General features: G+C 43.4%; 1 protein-coding gene across 15 annotated transcripts in view; it reads right to left on the minus strand.

Annotated features, from left to right (window-relative positions):
- FARP2 (FERM, ARH/RhoGEF and pleckstrin domain protein 2) overlaps positions 1–19,428 on the minus strand; it is a 235,941-nt gene that overhangs the window by 8,867 nt on the left and 207,646 nt on the right. For 8 of the 15 annotated variants that reach the window (XR_013347034.1, XR_013347033.1, XM_077825588.1 and 5 more), the window contains 7 exons: positions 15,034–15,271; positions 10,072–10,202; positions 9,184–9,252; positions 8,666–8,788; positions 6,806–6,888; positions 3,702–3,820; positions 1,565–1,728 (listed from right to left, as the gene is read on the minus strand). Coding sequence is in view for 10 of the 15 variants with exons in the window: in XM_077825588.1 (XP_077681714.1) it covers positions 1,565–1,728; positions 3,702–3,820; positions 6,806–6,888; positions 8,666–8,788; positions 9,184–9,252; positions 10,072–10,202; positions 15,034–15,271 (927 nt within the window). In the remaining 5 variants the exon portion in view is untranslated. Of the gene's footprint in view, positions 1–1,564; positions 1,729–3,701; positions 3,821–6,805; positions 6,889–8,665; positions 8,789–9,183; positions 9,253–10,067; positions 10,203–15,033; positions 15,272–19,428 lie in introns of those variants that run through there. The other 7 variants (XM_077825595.1, XM_077825590.1, XR_013347035.1 and 4 more) reach the window with 5 other exon arrangements.

A 19,428-nucleotide genomic window follows, 5' to 3' on the forward strand; every position in this document is an offset into this window, starting at 1 on the left:
AGCTCACAGCACTTCAGCTATAACAGTGATCTGGTGAAAAGAAAGGAGTACTTGTGGCACCTTAGTCACTAACCAATTTATTTGAGCATAAGCTTTCGTGAGCTACAGCTCACTTCATCAGATGCATACTGTGGAAAGTGTAGAAGATCTTTTTATACACACAAAGCATGAAAAAATACCTCTCCCCACCCCACTCTCCTGCTGGTAATAGCTTATCTAAAGTGATCACTCTCCTTACAATGTGTATGATAGTCAAGTTGGGCCATTTCCAGCACAAATCCAGGTTTTCTCCCCCCCACACACACACATACACAAACCCACTCTCCTGCTGGTAATAGCTTATCTAAAGTGACCACGCTTCTTACAATGTGTATGATAATCAAGGTGGGCCATTTCCAGCACAAATTGTTAAACCCTGGATTTGTGCTGGAAATGGCCCACCTTGATTATCATACACATTGTAAGGAGAGTGGTCACTTTAGATAAGCTATTACCAGAAGGAGAGTGGGTTTGTGTGTGTGTGGGGTGGGGAGGTGAGAAAACCTGGATTTGTGCTGGAAATGGCCCAACTTGATTATCATACACATTGTAAGGAGAGTAATCACTTTAGATAAGCTATTACCAGCAGGAGAGTGGGGTGGGGGGAGGTATTTTTCATGCTTTGTGTGTATAAAAAGATCTTCTACACTTTCCACAGTATGCATCCAATGAAGTGAGCTGTAGCTCACGAAAGCTTATGCTCAAATAAATTGGTTCGTCTCTAAGGTGCCACAAGTACTCCTTTTCTTTTTGCGAATACAGACTAACACGGCTGTTACTCTGAAACCAGTGATCTGGTGGCACTCATAAATTTGCCAAAGGAACCAAGGCCAACTTCCTTCAAATGGGATCCAGTTTGACTGCTGGCAAGATGACAGACAAAGGGTCTCCATGCCCATGTAAAAGGTTTATAAAACTTCCAGCAATGAGCTTATTAGTTTGCTATGTAAACCATGAAAATCTAGGTGCTCCGGTTTAATGCCCAGCTGCACTTCCTTCCATTAAACCTGAATGCTTTGAGAATAGAACTCTCAGGAAGATAGGAAGGTGGAAATATGCAAAGGTAACATTCTTGAAGAACTGCAGTTACTAAAGTAACCATGTTTTCTCCTTCAAGGCAACTACTACATATTCCTACTTGTGGGAATCTAGCAAGCAGTACAATCCTCCTGGAAGGTAGGCAGGGGAGGTCTAACTAAACAAGGATTGCAGAACTGCCTCCCAAAGGAAGCCTCACGTTAAAAATTCTGTCCTAGAAGTTTCCTAGTTTTCCTTTTACATTTTTTTTCTTCAAAACACTCTCTTGAATAAGAACACTGTGGTGGGGGTAGCAACATGTGTATATATACATATATACACACACAGACACACATGCATGTTCAAACATTTATTAACCTTTCACTCACTCACTCTCTGATGACCACAGAAATGATAGATAGCAACAGAAACGTATACTGGAGCAAGATCAGGTGGTGAATGAGCTGAGACAGACATTGAGATGTGAGAGCTGTGTCCTATAGGGTACCTCAACGGCCACACTGTGGTCAGTCATGGAGACACTGGTGTTGCGGTACCAGCACACGTGCATTGTAGTGTTGGCACGGTGGTGGCTCTGCCTGTCCAGGGAGCTACGAGAAGACTGTATGTCATCTTCAGATTCCTGCTCTAGAGAGACCTCATCAGAGGATCCTGGGGAAGGAGAATTCAGCGGCAGTTTTAAGAAAACTGTGATACACAGCCTGTGGCAGAACCTGGGATTCCTCGGAATGTCTGCAACTTTTTCTTGAATCTACCCAACACTAACAGACATCAGCATGAATTTGTTACACAGCTCCTGAAAATCACACTGAACTGATCATTCTGGCTGTCACAATCCAACTGTGTTTGGGGGATCTGACTCACAGAAATCAAAAATGCAGCTTGTATTAAAACGCTGAGCATGTGTTTTACAATATCACATCCAGAGAAGAATCTGACTTGGAAAGAGCCCCTTCTCACTGTGCAACAGAGAAAATTCACTGAAAAAAGGAATGTCACATGCTTCATCACAGACCATGGTAAAAACAGCCTCTTGTACACTGACAAGAATGTGTCAGGAACTTCTTGTCCATCACAGATACCAGGTTCTACGGACGGGAAAAAGCACTGTGTGGTTAAACAGAGGAATATTCTCCAAAATAAGAGATGGTTAAGGCAGGGGCAGGCAAACTTTTTGGCCTGAGGGCCGCATTGGGTTTCTGAAATCGTATGGAGGGCCGGTTAGGGGAGGCTGTGCCTCCCAAACCAGCCAGGCATGGCCCGTCCCCCGTCCCCATCTGACCCCCCCTGCTTCTTGCCCCCCTGATGGCCCCCCCAGGACTCCTGCCCCATCCAACCCCCACTGTTTCCTGACAGCCCCCTGGGAACCCCTGCCCCATCCGTCCCCCCTGCTCTCGGTCCCTTGACCGCCCCCAGACCTCCCACCCCTAACTGCCCCCCACAACCCCATCGAACCCCCCCTCCTTCCTGACTGCCCGCTGGGATCCCTGCCCCATCCAACCACCTTCTCCCTAACCACCCCTGGACTCCTTGCCCCTAACTGCCCCTCACCACCCCACTCAACCCCCTCCCCTCCTTCCTGACTGCCCCCCCAGGACCCCTGCCCCATCCACCCCCCTGCTCCCTAACCCCTGATCGCCCCCCGCTGCCCCATCCAACCCCTCCCCTCCTTCCTGACTGCCCCCCCCGGGACTCCTGCCCCCCCCGGCCACCGTTCCCCACGCTCTGACCGCCCCAACCCCTATCCACGCCCCTGACCACCCCCCAAACTCCCCTGCTCTCTATCCAAACCCCCCTCCCCCCCGCTCCCTGCCCCCTTACTACATTGCCTGGAGCACTGGCGCGGCTGCACCAGGACAGGCAGCGGTGCCACGCAGCACAGAGCACCATAGAATCATAGAATATCAGGGTTAGAAGGGACCTCAGGAGGTCATCTAGTCCAACCCTCTGCTCAAAGCAGGACCGACCCCCAATTAAATCATCCCAGCCAGGGCTTTGTCAAGCCTGACTGTAAAAACTTCTAAGGAAGGAGATTCCACCACCTCTCTAGGTAATGCATTCCAGTGTTTTACCACCCTCCTAGTGAAAAAGTTTTTCCTAATATCCAACCTAAATCTCCCCCACTGCAACTTGAGACCATTACTCCTTGTTCTGTCATCTGCTACCACTGAGAACAGTCTAGAGCCATCCTCTTTGGAACCACCCCTCAGGTAGTTGAAAGGTCAGATCAGGCTGGGCTCTGCAGCTGCGCTGCCCAGAGCACTGCGCCGCACAGCGGCGTGGCTGCGGGGGAGGAGGGACAGCCTCCTGTGCCAGGAGCTCAGGGGCCTGGCAGGACAGTCCTGCAGGCCGGATGTGGCCCTCGGGCCGTAGTTTGCCCACCTCTGGCTTAAGTGGATTATGGATCATGCAAAACATATTGTTGTTTCGCAGCACAAACTTCTATCTGCTGAGTCTCAAAATACCAGAAACTCATTCTAGCTAAGGGAGTCTACTATAAGGAAAAAGAGGAAAGAGCACTCCATTAGTATATACCACTTATCTTCCAAATTCTCAGACAGGAAGGATGCAGGGATCACAGCACCACTGGCATCATATTAATAACAAAGCAAAATGCTACTTACTGTTAGAACGATTATACATGGAGCTTTCCAAAAACGTGTCATATTTCTCACTAGATTTTTTGGCCATTTCAATTGCCATGTTAAGGTCTTCCATCCACTTCCCCATCTCCTGACGGGTACTGCAAAATAAAGAGTGCTGCTGGCTAAGCATCCTGATTTTGGACTGGGATTTAGTGCCAGATTTTTGAATGAAGATAAACTTTGATATCCCAGCATTCTGAGCTACCAAAATATGATGTTTGTTCACAGTTTATCATATAGCAACAGAAGCAGCTTTCCTGACAGGGATTTACGTTCCACAACTTCATGTGTGCAAAGTCATAGAAAATTTCACTCCTCCCCATCTGAAATCCATCGGGGCTTGTTAGGAAAGTATAGAGAACAGTTGCAATGCTCACTGGCCCATCCTGTGCAATGGTAACTTAGTTAAGTTGATCTCCCCCGAACCTAATTCCCTCCAGACCTGAGCTATGACACTACTCTCAAGGGAGCTGATGTACCTACATTTTTAAAACAGAAGCCCTTTTAAAAAAAACAACATTTTCCAACCTATATCACACAGAATAGGAGACATTGGTGGTAACTATCATAGAATATCAGAGTTGGAAGGGACCTCAGGAGGTCATCTAGTCCAACCCCCTGCTCAAAGCAGGACCAATCCCCAACTAAATATAAGGAAAAGCTAGTAACCTCAGATAATTATGTGTGGTAACTGCTGGCAAAAGCTGACTTTTTAGTTGGTGACCACTTACTAAGTGATTCCTTATGAAGCCTTCTGATGGGGATCTGGCCTTTTAAATGCAGAAAATCAAGTTTAGGGCTCACCAAACATCTAATTACAAATAATCCTGGTAAATATATTGCAGCATGCCATTAAAATGTAAGACACAGAATGGGAGGGTGGAGTAGGGAGAAGTTAAGAGTTTATGATTACCAAGCAGTTGAAGACACAAGTTTAAAAATCATACACAATCTATACTGAAAAGGTAAGAGAATGAATAGACAGCAGTGTCAACTGACAGTGGACCTGTCAGACTCAACTGCTGTATAATTTTAACAGCATGTTCTAGGGTTGTGTGCCCACACAAATCTTGAGATGAAATTATAAGGAATATCATCATTCTTTATATGGGCTTTATGACTAATCTACTTTTTGAGATAAGAAATATTTTCAGACTGAAGACCATATTAAAGGAAGGTATCTTAAACTGGGTAGGTAGAATGACACTGAAAATGATAATACTGAAGCATTTGAAGGATGGCACTCCTTTTAAAAAGTATATCTATTTTAGCTTTCATCTTCAGAATAAAATAGAGAATGCAGGATGCTGAAGATTTATTCCAGAGCATATGGAAACCATTTATAGATTATATGGATGACACTGTGATTACTGGGTAAGAACTTCATAGGTCATATTTATATATGAATAGTTGCTACAGAGTAATTTTTTCCTTTTAGTATCAAGACAAAGCATTTGCTCTTTTTTAAGTTTTAGAAAAATCCTGTCAAACATTTCCAAGTTATGACAGGATGAAAAAAATTATATATTCTTCTGATTTTAAGCATATTTCTAAGCTTTTTTGGCTCACAATTAACTAAAAAATGGCTGAACTTCAAAACTGACATTTTCAGGTAAGCTAGCACTCGAAAAGGGTTAGTTTAGTCCTTCTGCTAATATGCAAAATATAAAATAAGTGACTGGTAAGCCATTAAAAACTTGATTTCACAAATGTTTGGCAATAGCTTTTGCTAACATTAGGAGCTATGAAACTAGCTGAATAAAAAAAACTACAAAGAATATGTAACCTTTAGATTAAGGGCTCCAATTCTGCCTCACCCGTGCATGCATAACTTCAACTGAATCCCATGGGAATTTTAGATGCACAAGAACAACTAGGGTCTGTTTCTAGGAGACTGTAGAAATGCTAAATTAAATTTTACATCTGGAGTATAGAGATTACATCTTGAGTATAAAGAAAAACAATAAACCGGAGTGAGAGTAAACCAATAAACCAATCCAGATTTAAAAGAGTCTTTTTAACAACAAATATTACAAATTTTGTAGTGAAATACAATGAAATACAACCTTACTGTAACATTGAGGTAACAAATTTATAATGCTCCAAATCTGGAAATGGAAAAGTTTAGGTTCTCACTAATTTAGCCAAGCTCTTTGTACATCCTGTCCTTTCTACAGCATATATTTATCACCTTAGTGTAAAGTTTTGCTTTGCAAAATTGACATACAAACATATCAATCCCAACTGCAAAGCTCAAACTGAATTAACTGGAGACTTCCCTCAGTAATGACTGAATAAAGACTGCAAGATTTATCTGATAGGTCATGAAAATATTCTGTTTTCTAATCACTTACAAAAAAAGAAAATTACAGAGAACTGAATATTGTGCAGAAGAAAAGTTTACTTTTGTAAATCAGTTCTCTGGCTTATGTACCAGTCCTTCTAGATCACGTCTTTTACTATCTGCCTGAATGCTGTAATATGAAGGAAGGGTCTTGATTTATTGTTGTGTTGTCCAGCAGGGAGAGCGATAGCTGCTAACACTCAATTTTCTAAAAGAGGAAAGAGCTAAGTTGAAAAGAACTTTGTTTACTTTACAAGCCATCCTTGAACTCATCTCATTTCCTGGCTTGTGCAATGCCCAGGAATTCTGCACTTCTTAATCCCATTTTCATTTTCTACATTTTAACTGGGGTTAGGGTTTTCTTGGCTCTCTAAAATATGTTCATGTTTAGATTGCCAAATAGCAATCTATTACTTGTATCTTTCCCCCTTTTCCTGTTTTAAATCAATTGGTTAAAGGCTTTCACTGCAAGCTCAGCCAGCTCATCAGGAAACAATGCACTAGCAATGTCACTTCTGCTGCTGTCCCTTTAAGAACTCATGGTTTGGTTAGATCAAATACTCCTTTCTGTGACATGACATTAATAAAAGGTATTTAAATACTGAATGTTTTATATCTATTGTCAAAACCATGCTTTCCTGAGGGCCCATGAAGCACTCCCCTGGCCCCTGCAATCAGCAGCCAAATGTTTAATCCAAGGGCTCTTACCTGCTTGTGGCTGGGAAGAAGAACTACATACCTTGCTGCCACTACTATGGTTTTCTGAGCTGAATAGATTGTGAAGCAGTGTGGGACAGACCATTCATTCTCACTCTCTTCCACCTAACATGAAGAAAAAAGGTTTCTCTCATCACTCACTGTGCAATGGTATGTACCCAAGTTGTTCTCTCTGGTTGGATAGGAACTAATTCACAACACCATGACTTCAGAGTTGCAACAAGTATGGAAGTCAGCTACTTCAGAAGCACCCAAAGTCTATTTTGGTTCTACACAGGAATCTATGTGTTATAGTTCTAGTGCAACATCTGACGGCTGTGTAAATGCCATAGCCAATGGGGTCGGAAAGGAGCAACTCCAACCAGGGTACATCTTATTACTCACCGGAGGATCCAGCACTATTAACTGTAAGTCAAACAGACAAAGAATAGCTCCATTAGAAGAAGAGGTAGAAGAACTGATATGGCTAGTTGTGAAAAACAACAGCACAGATCAGCATTCCCAGATCAGTCTCAAACAGTCATGCAAAAGTTAAGAGTTAAACAAGATTTCTCTTCAGATTGCTTTGCTAGTGAGGTGAAAAGAATGAACCCTTCATCCACTGGTTTCACTCACAGACTAAAGCATGAAAAAGGTCCAGTCCACATCGAATCATAGAAGATTAGGGTTGGAAGAGACCTCAGGAGGTCATCTAGTCCAATCCGCTGCTCAAAGCAGGACCAACATCAACTAAATCATCCCAGCCAAGTCTTTGTCAAGCCGGACCTTAAAAACCTCTAAGGATGGAGGTTCCACCACCTCCCTAGGTAACCCATTCCAGTGCTTCACCACCCTCCTAGTGAAATAATGTTTCCTAATATCCAACCTAGACCTCCTCCACTGCAACTTGAGACCATTGCTTCTTGTTCTGTCATCTGCCACCACTGAGAACATCCTCCTAGCTCCATCCTCTTTGGAACCCCCCTCCAGGTAGTTGAAGGCTGCTATCAAATCCTCTCTCACTCTTCTCTTCTGCAGACTAAATAACCCCAGTTCCAGCAGCATCTCCTCATAAAGTCATGTGCTCAGATCCCTAATAATTTTCGTTGCCCTCAGCCAGACTCTCTCCAATTTGTCCACATCCCTTCTGTAGTGGGGGGTGACCAAAATTGGACACAATACTCCAGGTGTGGCCTCACCAGTGCCAAATAGAGGGGAATAATTACTTCCCTCGATCTGCTGGCAACACTCCTTCTAATACAGCCCAATATGCTGTTGGCCTTCTTGGCAATGAAGGTACACTTCTGACTCTCTTCCAGCTTCTCGTCCACTGTAATCCCCAGGTCCTTTTCTCCAGAACTGCTGCTTAGCGAGTCGGTCCCCAGCCTATAGCAGTGCATGTGATTCTTCCTTCCTAAATGCAGGACTCTGCACTTGTCCTTGTTGAACCTCATCAGATTTCTTTTGGCCCAATCCTCCAATTTGTCTAGGTTACTCTGGACCCTATCCCTAACCTCCAGCGTATCTACCTCTCCCCCAGCTTACTGTCATCTGCGAACTTGCTGTGGGTGCCATTAATCCCATCATCCAGATCACTGATAAAGATGTTGAACAAAACTGGCCCCAGGACCGACCCCTGGGGCACTCCGCTTGATACCGGCTGCCAACTAGACATCGAGCCATTGATCACCCATTGATCACTACTCATACATCTCCATGGTCTTTGAGAACCCTGGCAGCGAGGCTGTTTTCAACAGCCTGGAAGCGCCTCACTCCTGACCAGCAGATGAGACTTTAGTTCAGCATAACTGCATGAAGTGAATGTACCAAGAGGCCTCAGTGCACAGTGGCTTATTTATTTATTTAACCAGTGCTGTGGTGCCCTTTGAAAGAAATTACTTACCAGCATGCCATGCAGAGGGAGGTATCCATGAATTTTGAACTGATTGGTACCCGTGACTCCTTTGCTTGTGTACAGCAGCATATCTGAGAACTGACAGAGGAAGGAGGAATATAACCTGTATGCCTAAAAAGATATTACCAGGTACTTATTTCATACAGATGTTTCATTTAAGTTCACCATTGTTTGTAATACCTTTTAAAAGCATGAAAATAAAGTTTCTTTCTCTACTAATTTTGTCCATTTCCATTAAAAAATTTGCTTTGTTTCTCTAATGGAGCTTGATATTAACATGGCTTTTTAAATGTACTTAAATTAAATAAATGGGTGTAAATAAACAGTCAGAAAATGGACTGGATTACTGCTGTCCTCCATATACCATGAGAAGAGAATCAGTGAACTTTTGGTTAGCATGTTGAGCTCCATCACCTCTGTACTGGGACTCAATCCCTGAAAAACAGCTTGGTTTGTGGCTATGCCTTGAGGACACTTGATGTGTAGACAGCAAAGGAAGCACTCACCAGAAAGAACATCCTCTGCTGTAAACCTTTTTTAGTGAGCTTGTACAAGCAACCCTCCCGGATAAATTCCTGTGGGGAAAAAGAAAGTTACATCAAGCTTTGCCTTTCTCCAAGTGCACAGAGTTTTGAGGTCTCTTCCTTTTTCCAACTTTCTCCTTGTTGCCAACACCATTTGGAGTAAGTGATAAAAGGCTGGACTTCAGTATACTGGCTACTGAACTAATGCCCCATTAACCTTATAGAACACTAAACTGTCCATTAGTTTTCTTATGTGCCACACTACTAATATGTAAAAAGAAAAGGAGTACTTGTGGCACCTTAGAGACTAACAAATTTATTTGAGCATAAGCTTTCGTGAGCTACAGCTTACTTAATCGGATGCATTGAGAAGAATAATATACCTAGAATCTAAAAAATCCTCCCAAAGTCACGGATACTCAGGGTTAATGCTAACACTGTGGTCCCTACTCTGTTGATGTTCCTCTCATCAATGCTATATTCTCCATATTCTCTCAGGCCACTCTAAAGCAGAGGTAAATCAGAGACTGAACCAGTAGAGACCTAGCAGTGTGGTCATTGTTTGGTGACGTAATGTATTGCCTCTTATCCAAGGGCCAATCATAACAGCTCACCGAGTACCTGTTGTACTCAGAGTATTGCAATGGAATATCAACCTAAGTTGAACTATTTTTGTTTTTGTTCCTTACAGTACCATTACAAGGGGAAAATGTGACCTGATATACAGGCACATATCCTGTGAGAACCCTTACAGGCTTTAAGATAAACACATAGTTAAAGTCTGTGGCAGGTAAATAAGTAGGTCATATAAACGTTGTTCCTAAGTAGTCAAATAAAGGCTTTAGAAGTTAAGCAAAGAAAGTTACCTACTCTGTCAGGTGCTATGAGATTATCAATGCCAATCAAGTCATGTTGTAGCTCTGTCAGCTTCTGGAAATTCTCCAGCTGGATCAGGCTGTTTTGGAGCTGAGTTGTCATCTCTGTAACCTCCTTCAGTGCATCTGCAGGAAAAGCAACACCAACACAGATCAGGGCTCCGCAGACAAAGCCAGAGGTCCTAGCCATCAATCTACCATCAGTTATTTTGTAACACTCAGTTAAAAGGGCTCAAATTTATGTATGCATTTATTTTTAATCACATGGAGAATGTCATGCAACTTCATGGTAATTACATGTTTCTGGAGATTACCAGGTAATTACAATGTGTAAATCCAAAAGTAATTACCATGTAACCAATACGTTACTTTGAAAGTTAGAAAATATTACACTATATGGTATGGCAACTTCTTTGCTACATTTATATATTTAACCAAGCAAGAGTTTCTGAATGAGTATTACATCTTGTCCTCCACAGTAGGAAGCAAGGACTCATTTTCCAACTTGGCTTAAAAATATTAAAGACTGTCAAAAGTGAAAAGGAAAAAAGCTTTGGGCAATGGCAGAGGAGAAAAGGATTTTTCTATTCAAATAGAACAGTATTCATTAAAGCTATCTTTTTCTTTCTGCTACTAACAAGCTGTTAATATAATCTCCTATTCTGGGATGGTGCTTTTGAAGACGATGTTGCTTTAATACAGGGACAATGGTACCAGAGTATGGCATGAGACTGATAAAGCCCCAAACTAAAGCAATTTTAAAACACAAGTGAACACATGCTTTGACCTTAAACATTTTCCTTTCAGTTTTGTACTTTTCCATTTAGCATTTTCTATTAATTTTAAATGGTATTGAATTTACTAGACTGTATTAATTTCACAACTTGAATTTACAGCATTTTAAGCTAAAACATCTTTCTTTGTGGACTAATATCATCACTGTTTAAATGACTGTAGAACAAGTAGAATGAGCAAACCATACTTTTTGTAGGTCCAACAAAAAAAAATTTTACACACACGCGTGCACGCTCTTTCTCACACTTTAATTTATTTTCTCTTCAATAGCAAATTTGCTAATCATTTTGTCTGTCCTGGGAAAGGACAGAGTTCAGTCTCCAGAGCTGTCAATCACATGCAATAATATCAGAAGTACTTTTTTCCCCCTCTCCCTTCCCTCTTCTAACTTGTCAAACTCAACTTTGACTAACCAATACTTTCGGTTTACTTGTGTGAAAGGGGCATTTGAAAGCTATATATTTACTCAAAAGAGGGAAGAATTACCAGACATGCTATCCAAGAGAATAAATTAGCTGGTAATTTCTGTGTTTCAGGAAGGCACTTCTGGTAATCCTTTTGTGCCTGGAAAGTGACTGGGGTCAGTGTGTGAAACGCATATTACCTAACAATATATTTATAATTAAGGGAAATTTAATTCAGGTGTGTTATCTTAATTTTCAATCACAGCATGCAGGCTCTTTCTCCCAAAAATGTCTTCAATGGAGACCATAAGGTCTGATTAGCAGTGTCCGGTAACCAGATATTGATTCCACAGTTTTCTTCTATTTATGCTAACCTCCTAAAACGTACATTATGTCTAACGGTCATATAATGCTCTTTGTCATACATGATTCTGTGATGCACACCAGGCTCCATTTATCAATGGGAATTTGAGGTCTTTTCCCTGCATTTTGAATAGCATTTGAGGAACAGTGCTGGTGACTAGCCAAGTTTCTTAGTTCAGTGTGGACAGCTCTCCAGACATTAAGCATGTGTCATTTTTTGGTTTTTTTGTGTGATGGCAAAAAGATGAAAAAAACAGTAAAACTCTGTGGACCTTTAGCCATGAAGCCAGATGGAAAAACACAGCACCTCCTGTCCCAGTGGAAGATAGGCAGTGTTTGTAGTTCAGATGCCCTCCTGGCATGGGTAAAAGAAATAAGGAAACCCATTTTTATAGGCAAAGTGGCAAGATACTTCTTGGAATAGTTAAAATGACTTTTCATTCAATGAAGAAAAAACTAGGTTGGGAGACTTCAGTAATTTGGATGGCCTCAGAAATCCCATTATATATGGTTGCAGCACCAGCTTACCGTTATTTGAGTGTCACATCATCCAGTGCAGATACTGCACTTTCAGGAAACTAGTGAACACTCCCAACTCCAGGCCAATGAGTTTGAATGGGAGAATTTGTGGGATGCTGTAATCCTCATGTCCCAGGTTCCACACACCATGTCTGTATCTTATTCACACCCTTGCATACTTCATGGAGATGAATTTCTGCCTTGCCATCATTAAAAAGAACACCAGTCTGATTCAAATATCCCTTGGCTTTGAGAACGAGCCTTTCATAATCTAGCTGTCAAACTTTGTACTGTGGTGAAACACTGATTTTTGAGACAGAAAGTTACATCGGAGAGGTATTAGGTCTGGGTATCAGATGACCATGTCTACCAGAATCAAAGTCTACAAGCTTTCACAAGATGATTGATGGTTTCCTTTCCTTCAGGAACTTGGGGGTTGGACTGAAGACAATTCTTCACATGCAGAAAAAGTGGTGAATCCTATTACAATTCTGGCAGCTGCTCAACTGCATCCTGAACATGCTGCTGATGGGGATGTAGCTATCTGCTCTCACTGATATCACTGTCTTGGGTGGGTAGATGAACAGTAGGCCAGGGAGGAGTGAGCTGGATGCCCTTTATACCAGCTTCTTTTCTGCTTGTGGTCCCCCTTTTGCTGATCTGCCGTGCTGCAATCAGCTGCTTCTGATGGGCAGCTCACCTGTGCTGGGCTGAAACAAAGGTACTTCAGACACGGTGTTGCAATGTACCCTGTAGTGGGAAGGTGAGCTTCTCAGAGAGAGTGGCCAAAAGCAGGGAACTGCCTGGAAACATGAGCTCAGTGGCCTGGGAGAAGGTTGCTTCTAATCACACCAGAAATAAGATTGAGCCACTCTGAAAAAGGGTTGCTTGAGTGCTATGCCAACAGGGCACCATTCAGAGAAAAGACACTCTCACCTCCACCAGCAGTAGCTGAACAAAGAGATTCCCTGCTCTTTAGGTGCTCAAATGGCACCTGTCAGTAGTATACAGGGAGATGGTGCAACTACTGGAGGAACCAACCAGGAGCCGTTCTCCTCTTGACCTGCTGCTTACGAACAGGGAAGAATTGGAAATAGAAGTGGGTGGCTACCTGGGCAGCAGTGACCATGAGTTGGTTGAATTCAGGATCCACACAAAAGAAAGAAAGGAGATTAGCAAAATAGGGACCCTGAACTTCAGAAAAGCATAGCAAATATAGCTTTTTTTTTTTTTTTTTTTGGCCCCAGATCCCTAAATGGCACCCTCAAGGATTGAACTCACAACCCTAGATTTAGCAGGCCAATGCTCAAACCACTGAGCTATCCCTCCCCACAAGTGTCCAGAGTGACCTAGACAAATTGGAGGATTGGGCCAAAAGAAATCTGATGAGGTTCAACGAAGACAGGTGCAGAGTCCTGCACTTAGGACAGAAGAATCCCTTGCACGGCTACAGGCTGGGGACCAACTGGCTAAGAAGCAGTTCTGCAGAAAAGGACGTGGGGATTATAGTGGATGAGAAGCTGGATATGAGTCAGCAGTGTGCCCTTGTTGCAAAGAAGGCTAACGGCATATTGGGCTGCATCAATAGGAGCATTGCCAGCAGACTGAGGGAAGCGATTATTTCCCTCTATTCGGCACTGGTGAGGCCACAACTGGAGTATTGCATCCAGTTTTGGGCCCCCCAGTACAGAAAGGATGTGGACAATTTGGAGAGAGTCCAACGGAGAGCAATGAAAATGATCAGGGGGCTGGGGCACATGATTTATGAGAAGAGGCTGAGGGAACTGGTCTTGTTTAGTCTGCAGAAGAGAAGAGTGAGGGGGGATTTGATAGCAGCCTTCAACTACCTGAAGTGGGGTTTCAAAGAGGATGGAGCGTGGCTGTTCTCAGTGGTGGCAGATGACAGAACAAGAAGCAATGGTCTCAAGTTGCAGTGGAGGAGGTCTAGGTTGGATATTAGGAAACAGTATTTCACTAGGAGGGTGGTGAAGCTCTGGAATGGGTTACCTAGGGAGGTCGTGGAATCTCCATCCTTGGAGGTTTTTAAGGCCCGGATTGACAAAACCCTGTCTGGGATGATTTAGTTGGTGTCGGTCCTGCTTTGAGCAGGAGGTTGGACTAGATGACCTCCTGAGGTCTCTTCCAACCCTAATCTTCTATGATTCTGTCTGTCTGTAACACAGAAGGGAAGCCAAATAAAAGTGCAAAAGGAGCTAGCACATCTGAGAACATGGTAGCCTCTGCAAGGGAAACTCACTGCTAGGCACTTGTCTGAGTGGTGCTGGTCACACTCAAACATTGGACAGGTAATCTAGAGTTCTTCAGTGGAAGCAGAAATATCGAAGAGGGAGGATGGACCAGATTGCCTGTTATTGACAGTTCTGAAGAATGTCTCCTAAGCTAAAGGGCAGAACCCAGACAGAACAATTACAAGACATATCTTCATAAGAAAAATACGTATTTAGGCTGAGATTTTCAAGGCCATCTAAGGGATTAAATTTAATAGAAGATGTATCTAAATCTCATAGACTGCTTTGCAAATCTCAGTCAAGAGAGCTAGATACCTGTACAGCTCCCATCTCCATAGCTATGTGAGCAACTGTCACATCCATAAAAATAGAAACACTCTCTTCCATCTCAGCCTGCAGGAGAAACAGGATAGCTTCTAGGTGGCAAGCTTGCTTGTGCATCCACATGACAGAGAGAAAGAGAGGGTGAGTTCTGTGTATAATGAAATTTTTGAGGAAAGCTAGGTCGAGGAAAGGAGTTTCGCATTTAGTTCTGAGCTGCAATACTTCTGGATTCACTAAGAGATGCTGAAATACAAAGGATATAAAGGAGAGAACAGAATTCAGACTAGCTCACTGCTCACTCACTCCTGCAGTCGGCATAGTCCTGGTGTTCTACTGTGTAATGCTTGCAAAGTCTCCCCAGGATCAGCTTGTAGTGTATCAGCCTCTGGATGGGCTTGAGCAGGAAAGTGTTGAGTGGCAGATAGCAAACCTTCTGCAATTCAAACTCCTTATAAACCATTTCCAGTTTCTTTAAGCGCTTAGTTGCTTTCTCCAGTTCTGTCAGGACCTCATCATGTTTCTGCAAGTAGCTGGTAAACTCCTGTTGGATCACAAGAGACACAGGAATGACTAGAAACTTGGGAAAAACCCTTAACATGGTCTAGATTTGACCAATGGACACCAAGAAACTTTAGCATCCCCTTGTCCCTCATCTTCAGTTTTATTTACAATACTGAAACATGAACAATATAAACAAAAATTGCATATGCCCTGACTGTTGGTAAAAATAAACATTCGCAATACTGTACCATATATCGTAATTGCTCTATTAAAAATCTCTAATAAATATATTCATATATGGCTAGCTGGCTTTTGTTCTCTGGACAGGGTCATTACTTATATTTTATAGGTGGTGTTGGTAGCACTGCCTATTATTAAGGTTGCCTGACACTTCCCACTACAAGACCCTGTTTTCAGTTGCTTTTAACTTTCCCAAACTTTAACTGTTTGGGCTGAAATTTTTCCTGCTGGAAGTCTGCCTCAGGCTGAATTTTTTTTTCTGGAAAATTTCAATCAAAACAGTTTAGCTATTTCTGATTCCCAGACAGAGTGGAGGAGAAAGGCACCTGACTCGAATGCAAAGGGGACAAGAGCCGGACTGGAGGGAGGGAAAGGAGTACATTGGTACAAGAAGACAGGTGAGACTGATAGTGGTTGGGCAAGGAGATTGAGAGCGGGAGCTGGGGAACAGGATGAAGGGGAGGCTGGGAGACATTGTGGGAGAGACCAGGAGTGGGTAGGAGAACCAGGGAGGAAACCTGAAGCCAATATGGGGGAGGAACTCTGAGATTGGACAAGGAGCTGGGAAGTGAAGGTGAAACTAAGACTGGCTGTATAAAGGGACTGGGACTTGACAAAGCCCTGGCTGGGATGATTTAATTGGGGATCGGTCCTGCTTTGAGCAGGGGGTTGGACTAGATGACCTCCTGAGGTCCCTTCCAACCCTGATATTCTATGATTCTATGACTTGAAACCAGACGGAGGTGGGGTGATGGAAATGGGTATTGGGGGGCCAAGGAGACAGATCAAACAAGAAGCTGGGGAAGAACTGGGATAAGGAGACAGGAAGATGATGGGGGAGACTAAGATTGGACAAGGAGCCGAAGGAGGGATACTGGGACTGGGAACCAACCGATGGTGGTGGTGGGGAGACATGGACATGACTGGAGGGCAGAGGTTGAGTGGGGAAGAGTGGAAAGAGATCAGATGAGGAGTTGGGAGGGGAGAACTGGCACTGCCTGGGCAAGGAAACTGGGACTGGGAGTTGGGGTGGGGGTGAGATTGGGACTCTGACAGTGAGCCCAAAAGGGAGAGACGTGGTGGGCAAGACAACTAGGTCCGTGATGAGAAGCCTAAGGTGAGGAAATTGGGATAAGGAGCCAGGGGTGTGGAAGAGATCAGACCAAGGACAGGTTGGAGAGGTTGGGGCAGAAGGGGACCAGAGAGGACAGAGAACACTCCCCTCCCGAACTTGAAATAGAACCCAAGATTCCTGAATCTCAGCCTATACAATTTGCCTCCCTTGTGTATATTCATTATGATAAAATCTTTAATTATCTGTTCACATACTGTTTTTTCCACAGGACACCTGCCTCATTTGGTGCACAGGCTGGGCCTGATCTGGGGATGCATTAGCACTGTATGGCCAAGGAGGCTGTTGTCTGTAGGATCCTTGCTTCATTTGCTGCAGAATTTGTATGGTATGTAGCAATGAGGCGTGGGATTGTAGGGGGAAAAAGGAGGGTCTCATGGCTAGGGCATTTGAATGCTGCCTTGGAGAACTGGATTCTATCCCTGCCTCTGACACAGAGTTCCAATGTGATGCTGGGCAAGTCACTTAAACCAAACTTTTGATAGGTGATCACTGATGGCATGTTCTTCATTTTCTGGGTGTCTGACTTGAGACCCTGGGATGTGGGTTACAGAAGTGCTAACCACTCAGCTGCAACTGAAGTCTATGGGAGCAGTGCTTTGAACATATAGCATATAGTTTGTCTTTCTCGCAGAGGGTAGAATCAACTTCGTCTGTACGAAGTGCAAGTTGGTCTCCATATTGGAAGAGAAGGTTAAAGAACTAGAGACCCAAGTATCAACCCCGCGTTGCATCAGAGAAAATGAAGATTTTCTTGACAGAAGTCAGCATTTGGTACTGCAGGCACAGCATGCTGAAGAATCAGAGAGGGCAGTGCAGAACGTGGAAGAAAATTGGTGGCATGTGACCTCCAAAAGAAGAAAGAGGAGAACCCATGTACCCCCAACGCAGATGGAGGCTCTCTGCACAGGTACTATGGCGGAGAATGGTTTGGAAGAGTCATCTGAGGGAAAAGATCAGAAGGAGACCCCATTGACCAGAAGGCATGGGATGCATTGTCCTAGAGATGGGGGTTCCACGACCACCACTCCCAAGAGGAGGAGACGGGTGGTGGTGGTCACGAAGTCCCTCCTAAGAGGGATGGAGTCATCCATCTGCCTCCTGTCCAGACCAGGAGACTTGAGTAGTGTGCTGCTTGTCTGGAGCTAGAATTCAGGATGTGACTGAGTGTCTGCCGAAACTGTTCAAGCCCTCAGACCACTACCCCTTCCTACTTCTCCACATGGGCACCAATGATACTGCCAAGAATGACCTTGAGCGGGTCACTGCAGACTATGTGGCTCTGGGAAGAAGGATAAAGGAGTCTGAGGCACAAGTTGTGTTCTTGTCCATCCTCCCTGTTGAAGGAAAAGGCCCAGGTAGGGACTATGGAATTGTGGAGGTAAATGCGTGGTTACACAGGTGGTGTCAGAGAGAGGGCTTTGGATTCTTCAACCATGGGATGTTGTTCCAGGAAGGAGGATAGCTAGGAAGAGATGGGATGCACCTAACTAAAAGGGGGAAGAGCCTTCAACTACCTGAAGTGGGGTTCCAAAGAGAATGGAGCTAGGCTGTTCTTAGTGGTGGCAGATGACAGAACAGAAAGCAATGGTCTCAAGTTGCAGTGGGGGAGGTCTAGGTTGGATATTAGGAAACACTATTTCACTAGGAGGGTGCTGAAGCACTGGAATTGGTTACTTAGGGAGGTGGTGGAATCTCCATCCTTAGAGGTTTTTAAGGCCCGGCCTGACAAAGCCCTGGCTGGGATGATTTAGTTGGGGTTGGTCCTGCTTTGAGCAAGGGGTTGGACTAGATGGCTTCCTGAGGTCTCTTCCAACCTTAATCTTCTATGATTCTATATAAAGTGATATATGATGTCAATTATGCTGAAAAATTAGGTCCAAGGTATTTCAAATGGGACATTCCAAAATTAAGAGATATTTTTCATATTTATTTCTCTGTGACTCAGTTCCCAATTTCCAAAATGCAGATGACCCTCCATCTCACAGGATGGCCTGGGGCCATATATTAAACAACAAGGATAAAAGGAAATACTGAATAATTGTTCATTAAGAGAGCCATCCTGTGCCCTGAATGAGGCAGGCATCCTGTGGAAAAAACAGTATGTGATCAGATAATTAATGACTATCATAATGCATATAACACAAGGGGGCTGAATTAGGGTTGCAGAGGCAGCCTTAATTCTGGTGTTTCCTAATTTTTGAGTATATGCCATACAAAACAGTAACATGAATCTGGAAAGAAAAAATTAAAAAGTTACAATACAGTTGCTATTGCTGCTTAGTAGTAGTTACAATTTACAATCTACGAAGAGTTTACATAATATTTAACAATCAAAGAGAAAGGAGCTAGTACTGGCAATGTGGACATGTGTAAAGGTTGCAAGCAAATGAAAAACCAGTTTAAGCAGAGTAAGCTTTGGGACTGACTGCAAGCCCGAGAGAGACTAGAACTCAGAGGGGTGGAGACAGGGTCGAGGATTCAGGAGTATGGAAGAGACTGGCAAAAGGATTTGTGCCCACTATAGTAAAGACTCCTCTCCAGAACCTGGAATGGAACCCAAAGTTAAGGTAGTTTAAAGACAGCGGGACTGACACCCCTCCCACACACACACACACACACACACACACACACGCACACACACCACAAAAATCAAACAAAACCAGATGTCCACTGAGACAGAGGATAAAAAATTCTGTAGAAATTAGTTACTATGGTAGAGACTGGTTGCATCAAAACCATGGTATTTTTAACCATCTCTTACAGTTCATGTTATAAAAACAAACTAAAGATAGATCAAAAAGGCAGATATGGATAACTCCAAT

Source organism: Eretmochelys imbricata, chromosome 9, assembly GCF_965152235.1.
Source record: "Eretmochelys imbricata isolate rEreImb1 chromosome 9, rEreImb1.hap1, whole genome shotgun sequence".
Lineage (NCBI taxonomy): Eukaryota > Metazoa > Chordata > Testudines > Cheloniidae > Eretmochelys > Eretmochelys imbricata.